The 12,314-nt window shown below is 44.1% G+C and overlaps 1 protein-coding gene across 5 annotated transcripts in view; it reads left to right on the top strand.

The window, feature by feature from the left end:
* ABHD6 (abhydrolase domain containing 6, acylglycerol lipase) overlaps nucleotides 1–12,314 on the top strand; it is a 240,573-nt gene that overhangs the window by 27,558 nt on the left and 200,701 nt on the right. For all 5 annotated transcript variants that reach the window (XM_085624756.1, XM_085624755.1, XM_085624754.1 and 2 more), the window contains exon 2: nucleotides 6,735–6,875. In XM_085624756.1, the coding sequence (XP_085480882.1) occupies nucleotides 6,757–6,875 (119 nt within the window). In that variant the 5' untranslated portion in view covers nucleotides 6,735–6,756. The remainder of the gene's footprint in view (nucleotides 1–6,734; nucleotides 6,876–12,314) is intronic.

Here is a 12,314-nt window from a genome sequence, read left to right as displayed (position 1 = left end):
CGGGGCAGGGCAGCCTGATTTCTATCTGTATTGTTTTGTATCTTAACTGCAGCTGTTGGTGGGGTGACAAACAAAGAACCAGGCGATGATAAAGCTTTGTTGGCAGGCTCTTTTGGCAGTGTGGGAATGCAGAATCTCTCTGTGTCTCCCACGACAGACACCGATCTGAGTAGCCCTATAACAGAAATGTGGGACTTTCTGGGTGATCAGAAATGTGGCTGGCAGGACTGAGCCTGCTGTATTTTAGAGACCTTCATAAAGAGGCTGTGGTGAAGAGGTGGTTGGAGGCAGTGTATCACGGAACAAGGCATTTGTTTGATGGTGACAACCTTCTGATGTTCAAGAGTGTCAATTTCCTTTAGAGAGGGAGCTGATTCTACAAAGAGGCTACCAGAAAGGAGAAAGAGTAGCCCCCTTGCCTTTTCTTCTTAAATGGCAGAACAAGAAGAAATCGTACATTCGTGGAGCAGAGGGGTTTGGGGGACAGTACATGCGGATCCTTGAGTTCAGGTATTTCGGTCCAGTATCATGTAGCACATGATGAAAAATCGTTAGAGCTTTGAAGATTACTCTTTTTTAGGGGGGGTGGCGGGAGGCAGTGTCGTTTCTTGTGAAAGTACTGTTAAGGTACACTGCCCGCCCCCTGCAATCGGCAACATTAAAATTCAGTTAAAACAGGTTACAGTTCAGATTCAAATAGAAAAACTTTTCATCATTAAAATGCATAAAAAGTATTGAAAAGCAAAATGGGTCAAGCACTGCTACACCACTCCTGAGAACCTTGTTACTGTGAACGGTCTGTCTAACCTTAAGGGTTCTGAGTAAGATCTATTGAGACTACTCTGTGTTGAGGCCACATTGTGGAGAGAATAGTGCTGGATTTCTTCCCATGGTATGGATGTACCCAAAAAGAATTGAACATGGCAATGATGCAGAGACAAAGATACTTGAACCCCGGGCCAACTCATTGCTAGGTCCCCCATAATGGATCATTCTAATTTACACTGTAGGGCTTAAAGCTACAAAAGTATTTTCCATCAGATATGTAAACTATCTGTCTATAACCTTCAGTAAACACCTTGATGAATTAACAAGAACAAATGCATATGTTTCTATGTCTTCGTCTGCTACTTTGCATATATTTTATTAACTTATAAAGCACAGTAATATAGTGCTTTTACAAATACAAGTTTACAGCAGTCCAGTTATCAGTATGTGATAAATGACTGTCATTCAATTCAAAGGAAAATGGGCTAAAGTTACGTACAGCCAGGACAGAACCAAAAGAGTGGAAACATTGGTCAAACCAATCTTTGGTCTGTGATTCTTCGTAAGCGGCTCAAGTAGAGGGAGGACAGCCAAATGGTGAGTAGCACAGAACTAAGCAGTAGAGGGAGAGGATAAAACCCTGCCTAAGAGGGAACAAACTGCTGAAGTAAGCAAGGAAAGGAAAAACACTACAAACGTGTCCTAATGCCAAGTGGGTACAAACTTAGATGGAAGTAGAGGGAGCCCAACAACCGTTACTCTCTGTAATTTCTGTCCTTTGAATGGGCGCCGCCTGCCATAGCCCAGAAGTGGAACCAGTACCTGATCTGAGCTTCACAGTTCCAGTCGCAAAGTGACATCCCAGTCTACTACTTGGTCTTCTGGAGCGCCCAGGCCTGTGTTTGTTTGCACCGCTGCTGTTGTTTGTTAGATATCTTAGGGAAGGCTGTCCTAACTCCATATAGTGGTTTTTCCTGATGTCTGTCTCTAGGAATAACCCCTGGAGAGGCCTGAATCTGAGGTTGATTCCTGACAAGTAAGGTAGCTTGACATAGGCTGGTGAAGATAAGTAGCCAACGTAGGTAATGAAATACATATCTATGAGGTATTAGCATTGATACTGAATGATGGCTTAAAGGAAGAAATGAGTGAAGTAGCCTAGCATAAATGGAAATGAGAAAACCCCCCAATGTCAAATCTGTAGGACACATTAGAAAAAGGGATGGGAAGAGGGACATTGCACATCCCAGGCTACAAGTTGGAAAAAGTAGGCAGATGAGAAATAAAACAAAACTGAGTCAAATCAAAGATCACATAACATGAGCAGAGTTTGCAGCATGCATTGACTATGTTAATTGCTGCAGAGAGATCAAAATCAAATGGGTAAAGAAGAAAGTTTGGAGTGGTTAGCAGAGGTGAGATCGTTTGTGACTGAATATAGCGCTATCTCCATAGAATTTGTCCGCCTGAATTAGACTGAACTAGCAATAGAAGAGAAATAGAATCAAGGTAGGAGGAAAGTTGGGACTGAACAACTTGTTTGCAAGAGCATAGAAAGGAGTTTACATTGGTAGGAGTAGGAGGCAAACAGAATTAGAGTACAGATTGGCCCAAACATGGCCTTTTGAGAAGTGGGAGATCCTGGATTAGAAAGTAGGGGAAGGCTTCCTCCAAACTAGGATCAGCAGGGGCATTGTTAGGTAAAGCACCATTTTAAAGAGAAAACCTAGGTTTCACCCCTGTTGGCAGTGGCACAAATCAGGAAGCCTTTCCCAAAGAAAGGCATGTTAAGTGTTTGAGCAGCACCAAAACAGCAATAAAGTCAGAAAAATAATAACATTTCCAGACCAATTAAATGAAAAGCAAGATATTTTTGAAGAAAATGTGAGAGAAATGCACAAAGGACAATGTTTGGTATAAAAGTCAATGTAATTCTAAGGGGACTACCAATAAGGGCCACTAGAGGCCACTTTTCCTAGCAATGGGGTTCTGCCTCACACAGACAAGAACAGAGTCAGTTACTTTCTAGGAGCACTCCAGCCACAGGCCTAAGGGGAAGACCGATCGCTTTACCCCCTCTTTCTGATAGAACCAAGATTCACAATTTCCTCTTGGTCTCTCCTAATGCTCACAAGGTTGTTTTTGAGTTTTCTAGGATACCAGGCCACAGTCAATATGTGAGGGAGGCTCAACCACTTTCTCCAGCCAGGGATTCCAGTACATGTGCAGGCCTGACTGTCCTGCTGTTCTTCCAAGTGCCCTTCCTTTGCCTATTATTGCTAAGGCTGTGGAAGGCTAGTGGTCTGACCTTTGATGAGCACCCCAAAGCTTAGATACAAGGCTTAGCAAGACGCAAGGCCTGAGTTCTCCCCTAGGCAGCACAGCAACAGCATATTCTTCTGTTATTCCTACATATCCATGAGCTTTCTGACAGCTGGTGCTGGTGTTGGACATTTCTTGTCTTATAGAAGCCCTTACCCAGTGATTGTTGATAACTCCAATCTAACCCTAAGAACCAGCAACCAAACATCCAGGCCTAAATGTGGCTTTTGTGATGGCATCTGCTGTTCCTGTTTACCCCTTCTCCCACATTCCAGGATAGCTAGTCGTGGATGGCCTTTGATTAACTCCTTCTTGCTTTGCTGCCAGCTGGCCAAGCCTAGTCTTGTTTCCCAGGAAATGTATTTCACACCTCATCAACTAGATATCTACTGCCACTGGAGAAGTACTGAAACAAATACTGTCCAGGCTTTCAAGCAGATAAAAGCAAGTATTACTAAAATTATCTTTGACTAAGGGTGGGTGGGTGGAAGAAGGACATGGACAGATGTATGGGGGCCGAGATTGCAGTCTACCAGGCAGGGGGCTGCCCGCAGAACCGCAGGAAGATTTAGTCCGGCTGGGTGTCATATCGTGGTATTGCTCTAATGTTAATGTTAAAGTTAATGAAATTTGTACAGAGCACGAATACCCTCGGGTGTCTTGGCGCTTGCGGAATAATACTGTACTGAGTTCTACTACTGCTGAAAAAGACCGGTCTTCAACTGTTTCCTAAATTCCAAATGGGGAGTGATTTTTCTGACATATAACGGGAGAGAGTTCCATTCTTTGATGGTATTAAAGGTAAGACTCCTCCCCTGCCCCCCCCCCCCCCCTCACCAATTCATCTTTTTGATCCGAGCTGGCTGCATCAGATAGGCATTCGCTGAACGCAGCACACTGTTCGGAGAGTACCATCTGAACAGGTGCTTTGAAAACTTCTGCCCTAATGCCTTGTGAGCCTGTTTTACTCGAGTTTAACTTTAAGCAATGAGTGCTCATCCAGTGGCCTAAGGACAGCATACAGTTATGAAGATTTAATGAGTGATTGATGTCCTTATCCACTGTCGAGATCACCAGCTGGGTGTCGTCAGCATAAGACGTCGGAATCAGATTAAAGTTTCTTATCAGTGGTTCTAATTCCGCCACATAGATATTGAAGAGTGTAGGGCTCAATTATGAGCCCTGCGGAACACCACATGGAAGAGAAAAAGGTGTAGACTTAAATTTGCCCAAGTGAACTAATTGAGACCTCTCCGATAAAAACGATGTCAGCAGGGCAAGGGCTTTACCTCCTATCCCAATTTCTTTTAAACGATGAACCAGAAGAGAGTGATCCACCGTATCAAATGCAGCGGATAGGTCCAGCAGTACCAAGACTGCTGACCCACTGCTGTCCAGCGAGGAGAGGATTTCTTCTGTAGTCTTAGTCAACGCTGACTCAGTACTATGATTCACTCTAAAGCCAAACTGGCTATGATCTAGAATTTGATTAGTTGCGATAAAAGTCACAAGTTCCGCATTCATAATCTTCTCAATTATCTACCCCCTATGCCACAAACCGACCCTCCATAAATTCGCTGGGCATTATGCCCTACTTACTAGCATATCTAAGACGAGTAACTCTGCGTCAATACATATACACCTAGTCATTTGCGTTTGAGGGAATTTTGTGATGATCTGTGCCATATTTCAGTTATTAGGCCAGCTGTATGGCAGGCCAGTTTGAAGACGTTTCCAAAAACATGATACTGTCTACATTCAACTATATTTACAATGAATGCTTTGGGCATTGCCCATCCTGTACCTTTGAAAATTAATTTAAAAAAATTTGAAAAAAATATATGTTTGAGCATATATAACATAAATCTGTGTTTTCCACTGAGTTAGATTTTTGATAACAATTGCATCAGTGAGCAGATACTTTCTGCTGGTAGTCTGTTAACCCACTTGTGAATATTCTGACTTTTTTTCTCTAGAGGCTTTTACAATAGGAAAGCGCTTATGCAGCGAAAGGGAGGTTTTTTTAGTGTGTCACTGGAAGGACATACAAATTTGAAATATTTGGTGGGTGCCACATTTGCACATTGTGCATCCAGGCCTAGCAAGCATCAAGGCAGCACTTTTAGACGACTTAGCTAATATTAAAATTAGGCTTTCAAACAAATCAAAAGTGTTTTCCTTTTACATGTGCTTGCAGCAGCTTTTCTCACAGCAGTGTATAGGTGCAACGTTAGGCCTGATGTCATGCTTTCAGAACCACTCATGTTGGTGCTGTAAATTGATATTGCAGTCTTAGTTTGGCATTGATCCTTTACGCCAGTGATGCAATTCTGGGCTATATTATTGATGCTTTAATCAAAAATTAAGTATACCAATTGTGTTTCACCATATGTAAGGGCCAGCCAGTTTAGCATATTTCCTTTTCATTTGGAATAATCTTACCTGCTAATCTTCCAGACTGGGAACTAGAAAAAGCCCTATCAAAAATGTTCAAACCAGCCCGCCAACTTCTTTCTCTCTTTCTCTCTCGCTCTCTCATCTGCTTTTTCTCTTCCTCCATCCTATTCCTTTATTCTCTTTCTCTGTTTTAACTTTCCTTCCTCTTCCCTTCTCTGAACTCTCTCCATTCTCTCTCTCTCTCCTTTTCCTTTCGCTTTCCTTCCATCACCTCTTGTTCACGTCCCTCCTTTCTATGTCTCTCTTTTCTTATGTCCCTACTGTACCTGCTGTAGTATGTAAGAGGCTCCTGCAGCGGCCCTGAGACTTTAGAAAGATAGATAGACAGGGTCTTCCCAGGGAAATGCCCAGTGATAGTCTGGGTATAGGACAGTTGTTCCTTGGAAGCACTAACGCTGAATGCAGGGATCTTAAAATTATATCAAGATGAACAGAATGTGTGAAATTAAATAAATATTGGTTTGTGTCAAATTGATCTTGTTAATAAATATGAGTTATGCAGTAGAACGATAAACTTGGCATTTATTGTTTCTGGCACAAATGCAACATGGCTTTTAACATTTTGTTGATGCTTTCAGCTGTCCCAGAATTGTGCTAGTGACAAACTAAGAAGATCAATATTTAGATTATTAACATTTACACTGTTATTCAGCGCCAAGATACCCCTGGGGGAAGGTGCGCTTTACAAATACACATGTTATGTTATGATATGATATGTTGCCAAAAGATAACAGAAACATGCTCTGTTCTGTATTTTAACCCCTTCGGTGCTCATGACGGAACGGTTCCGTCATGAGCGTCAGTTGAGCTGTGCTCATGACGGAACCGTTCCGTCATGACCACGCCCGCGCAAGCAGCGCTCAGCACAGCGGGGGAATCCGCCCCGCATGGAAGGGGTTAAAGCTAGTACTTGTAGTCAAAAACTTGTTGCAGAAAAGTAGACTTTTGTTGATTGTAAACAAGAACTGAATATCAGTAAAATAGCTCATCCAGTTATAATGCCTACAATATTCCCAAATGTTATGGAGTTTCCACAGGTAAATGTGTGTGACATCAGCCCTAAACTGATTTCAGTCTTCTGACTTTGTAATGGTTTATCTCTGAAGTGAATTTTTAAATGACTATTGGCTTTTACCACATACAAACTATCAGTGTTCTGATTATTTTTACTTTTTCCCACAACGCAGGTGATATTAAACCTAAGAGACGATGGACCTTGACATGATGAACATGTTTTTAGTCGCTGGGGGCACTTTAGCTGTTCCAATTTTAGCCTTCGTCGCATCCTTTTACCTGTGGCCTTCAGTATTGATCAGAATCTATTACTGGTAAGAATACTGATATTATACAAAAAAAAAATTGAGCATCAGTGCTTGCATGCTGGACCCTTTACAGTTGACATTGGAGAGCAGGCAAGAGACATCAACATTTGAGTCTATATTTCATGTGATTTTTGAATGATTTTGAGCCCTTTCATTGGACCATAATGTTAGGGAGTGAAGACAGAGAGAGGAGATCGAGGAGATAATACATAACACAACTTCAGAACAAGGTACAAACAAGGCTGCTCGTGCGAAGAAACTGAAGGTCAACAAGCTGGTTGCAAGGAGAGAGCAGGAAACAAGCAAGGGCATTAGGTAATAGGTCTGGTCAGAGGATGTGGTACAAAAGGGGGTGGTGATGGACGGAGCATCAGAAGCAATCAAACAGTCACACCCAGTCAACAGATCTGGGTTTGATCCATCACTGTTCTTTAGCCCACTCTGCCACCCCAGTTCAGACATGGCCATATGCAAATCAGTCTTGACCCTGTGCCTCATGGGAACAGTCCAGCCCGAACTGCCAAGCCATGCCTTCCCTGGACCGGAAACAAGCTTCCTAGACAGGTTTCTGGCATTTCAGCCGTCTTCAGCCAGGCTTGCTTGAATCCAGTGGCAAAGTGAGCAAGGGACTCACGTCTGAGCATACCCTGCCAAATTATGGCGAACAAAGCGGTACAAAAGGGGGTGGTGATGGACGGAGCATCAGAACCAATCAAACACTCACACCCAGTCAACAGATCTGGGTTTAATCCATCACCGTTCTTTAGCCCACTCTGCCTCCCCAGTTCAGACATGGCCATATGCAAATCAGTCTGACCCTGTGCCTCATGGGAACAGTCCAGCCCGAACTGCCAAGCCATGCCTTCCCTGGACCGGAAACAAGCTTCCTAGACAGGTTTCTGGCATTTCAGCCGTCTTCAGCCAGGCTTGCTTGAATCCAGGGGCAAAGTGAGCAAGGGACTCACGTCTGAGCATACCCTGCCAACTTATGGCGAACAAAGCGGTACAAAAGGGGGTGGTGATGGACGGAGCATCAGAACCAATAAAACACTCACACCCAGTCAACAGATCTGGGTTTAATCCATCACCGTTCTTTAGCCCACTCTGCCACCCCAGTTCAGACATGGCCATATGCAAATCAGTCTGACCCTGTGCCTCATGGGAACAGTCCAGCCCGAACTTACAAGCCATGCCTTCCCTGGCCTGGAAACAAGCTTCCTAGACCGGTTTCTGGGGTGGCAGAGTGGGCTAAAGAACGGTGATGGATCAAACCCAGATCTGTTGACTGGGTGTGAGTGTTTGATTGGTTCTGATGCTCCGTCCATCACCACCCCCTTTTGTACCGCTTTGTTCGCCATTAGTTGGCAGGGTATGCTCAGACGTGAGTCCCTTGCTCACTTTGCCACTGGATTCAAGCAAGCCTGGCTGAAGACGGCTGAAATGCCAGAAACCGGTCCTAGGAAGCTTGTTTTGGGTCCAGGGAAGGCATGGCTTGGCAGTTCGGGCTGGACTGTTCCCATGAGGCACAGGGTCAGACTGATTTGCATATGGCCATGTCTGAACTGGGGTGGCAGAGTGGGCTAAAGAACGGTGATGGATCAAACCCAGATCTGTTGACTGGGTGTGAGTGTTTGATTGCTTCTGATGCTCCGTCCATCACAACCCCCTTTTGTACCGCAGAGTAAAGGATGTAACAAAGCAACGTCATAATTTGCTCATGTTTATAGAGAATGTTGTATACAGTGTTAATGGAGAGCACACTTTGCAACAATGCTGAGCCATGTACGACTCCAAAAGAATTGGACAAAACAAGTGAAAGTTTCCCTTATTTAGGTGGAATATTGATCAGACTGTAAAGGTATATGGGCTTCATCAAAGAGTGGCCTGGTTTCAAAATGAACAGTAAAGGAGAGTGGAAAGAAGAATAAGAATAAAGGATAGACAAAACTCAAGAGCAGAATGCAGAGATTAAGAACTACACAAGTACTAGCTTTGTTCACCCAAGAGATGACATTGAGTAAGGGAAACAATCAGGCAAGAATTCAAGAACAGGGCTACAGAAATCATGAAATGTAATTCAGGATCAAGATCAGGCTGTACTTTTTGGTACACGAAACAGCAATTCAAGAATGTATACAACAGGCACTGGAACATTTGATGCTTTGTTGATGCATGAAAACTATAACAAGGAACTTGAAAATGTACCCAATCGCACTGGAACGAGTAATGCCTTGTTGTTACCCAAGGTTTGTATGGTAAGTGATTTGGAAATGGAAGACTGTCCCTGTGAGACTGTTTCTCCTTTGCGAATCATGCTGTGGGATTCCTCGGGTTCTCAAAGACCAGTTCATTGTGCAGGCAACTGCAGAACAAAGTAGGAGCTCATTGAAGCAGCAGTTGGTAGAAAGAATTTTGAGCAAATAATTCCCACTTTTGTACCTTCTCAACTCACAAATACAGATAATGGGCCTGACTGCTATAAAATAAATGTGAGCCATCTGCAGTACAGGATGGGGGAGAGCCGTTAAAATCCTGTCTCCAGTTCTGAGGCTTAAAGAGTTTAGATTCCAAGAAATAACACATTATGAGGAAAGTGGTGTATTATAAGGTGCGGTTGTGCGACCTCACTGTGTAATACACTCATGATACCGACTTGGGTCCAGTCAGGCTCGTTTGTTAAACCTTAGCTCAACCCTGAGTGGCTGTAGCTTTGAACAGTCAGGCTTAAATAAAGGAATATGTTTAAAGCATTTAGAAGAACTAAAACAACGTAATGAAGTCACAAAACACAGAAAAAATCTGTCACCAATTTATAAAAATAGATCTCATTTTTATGAATTTTTAGATGCCAAACCTAACATAATGACTGGAGGGTTCTGGAGATATAGATTTTTAGTAAAATCGAAAGGCATTGCAAAATTCCAACAAGCCTTGGTTTACCTGAAGTTTGCAAACTTTGTAAAACATTTAAAGAGTTGTATTTAGCTACTCTGTCCCACTTTGGGCGACCAATTCCGGCAGGGGAAAGGTCACGGGGGCCAGTAGGGAGTTGTAAGGCAGATACCTTGTCACCAAAACAGACTCCAGTCCAGTTCCAGGCTCTGAAAATGAACTTCCATAGACTTTAACGGAGTGGTCCTGATGCAAGAGACACAGGATACATAAGATGCTGTTAGTGGCTACTTCTTTGTCCTCGATCTAGATGGGGTGACTTTGGCCACAGGGGTCGTTGTCCCTTAAAGTCCTCTTTGGTCCAGCAAAAGTCCAGTTGCCACTGGACTACTGGTCTTCGGTCACAGCGAAACCAGAGATTCCCTTTTATGAAGGCTAGTGTCTGTCTTGGCCAACCAAACTTCACCCCGACATCTCTCCTAATTCCAGCAGACTGGTGCAAATTCTGAGTGTCTGGACTTGGTGTCACTGACAGCACGTCGCACTCAGTGGCGATCCCTTGCTCACTTTGCCACTGGATTCAAGCTAGCCTGGCTGATGAGGGGTGTTACCCCAAAACCGGTCCCAGGATGCTTGTTTCCGGTCCAGGGAAGACCTGGCTTGGCACTTAAGGGTGGACTGTTCCCATGAGGAACAGGGTCAAGACTGATTTGCAAATAGCTGGGTCCGAACTGGGGTGGCGAAGTGAGCTAAAGAAGGGTGATGGATTAAACCCAGATCTGTGACTGGGGGTGAGTGTCTGAAAAGTTTCAGTGCGCCGTCCATCATCTCCTTTTGTTTGCTTTACTGACTAGGCAGAATAGGCTCTTCAGCTTTTGTGGCCCTGATGCTCTAGTAAGAAGTCAGTCAACTGACTCTTAGAGGTCACCTCTTCTGTCTGGGGCTCAGGAGGGACTTTTCCATGAGCCAGGCACCACAAGCACCGTTTTCTCTTTGCAAGCCCAAAGATCAGCAGGTGCAGTCCTGCAGTTGGTGCAGGCTCTTTTGCCAGGTCCAGAGAACAGCAGGGTAGTCCTTCTTTGGTTCTCTCTCCATTCCAGATGTGTACTGAGTTGGGGGTGCCTGGGGTCCATATTTATGCCCAGAAAGTACCCTCGAGGGAAGCAGATGTTACTAGCCAATGAGCTACTCGGACCCTCCCCGTCTGATGACAACTACCTGCAATGTGTGGCATCTAGCTATCCCAGAGTACACTACACTATACTATACTGCCCACTCCCAAGATGACAGGACCCCTCTCTGGGTGTATGCAGCTCTGGCAGCCCACCCTAGAGGTGGGGCTCCCTGAGGGCTACAGGCCCACAGAAAAAAAAGTTTGGCAGCTGGTCTCCCCTCTCTGTCTCTGATGCCAAATTGTCTACCTCAATAAAAGAGCAGCCTTCTCGTGTGTCCCCCACTTGCCCTTCAAAGGCGGCTTGCCCTTTGAAGGTCGCCGTTTGGGATCACACCCGGTGTAGCTTCCTACCAGGGAGATGTAACACCTCTTCCAACGTCATGCCTCTATTTTTCCAGCTCCTGGGAGTCATTCACATTTATTCCCAGGAGGGCAGAAAGCGGTCTTGTGGCCGGCATCTGTGAATGGCCCTATAAAACCTGGGGAACATAGTGGCAATTTTCTTAAAGTTGAATTTCTTAAAAGTTACATTAAATTTGACTTTGGGCATCAAGTCGAGTTTAATGTAATGATTATTTTGATACCTTGAAGTACCAACTTTAGTGGTCCCATTCAGGAGTTAGCACAGCTGAGTTGTCAATGTGTAACCCTGTACTTGCCTGTGGGGCTACTAGCTTTTCCCTAGTAAAAGATACAATTAGGAGTTTTTACTGTTGGGACGTATAAAAATATATGTTCTACTTTTTAATATACAGCATCCTGACTTAGGACCCTATTGGCCTGCTGTAAGCGTGACATATATATAAAAAGGGAGTTTTGGACCTTGCATTAGTTTAAATGGCAAAGCCCAATTAGCAGTTTAAAACTGCTCTGCCAGTCTGCAGTGGCAGGCTGGGAGACGTTGTCACATCCAAGTTGGCATAATAAGTGCTGCAGCCCTAGTGGAACACTTTACCTTACAGGCTCTGGGTAACCCAGTACCATACACTAGGGACTTATAAGTAAGAGTCGAAAACCAGCAGCATCAGTCTTAAACGTTGGGGGTGATCATGCAAAAAGAGGCATTTCTTTACACAAGTGGCTAGATTTAAACTCCGTAGTGGAATGTGGAATGGATCTTGTTTCCGAAAAAGGCAGGAAAACATGCAAAGGAGTGCAAGCGTTCTTTAGGTGATAGCATATGGTTCAAAGTATAAATAGATTCACTGAAGATCCTCCCCAGCTCTCAGATGAGAAGCACACCCCAAAACAGAATGTGAACTGGATATGGTTTCAAAGATATTTGATAGCTTCTGTATAAACAGAAGAGCATAGAATCTAGTGCCCATGATGCAGACAAGATCAAAGATCATCTTTAGGAAACACCGTCTGGTGGCAGG

The sequence above is a fragment of the Triturus cristatus genome, chromosome 9, assembly GCF_964204655.1.
Source record: "Triturus cristatus chromosome 9, aTriCri1.1, whole genome shotgun sequence".
Classification (NCBI taxonomy): domain Eukaryota; kingdom Metazoa; phylum Chordata; class Amphibia; order Caudata; family Salamandridae; genus Triturus; species Triturus cristatus.
This window is presented reverse-complemented; position numbering and strand designations above follow the sequence as displayed.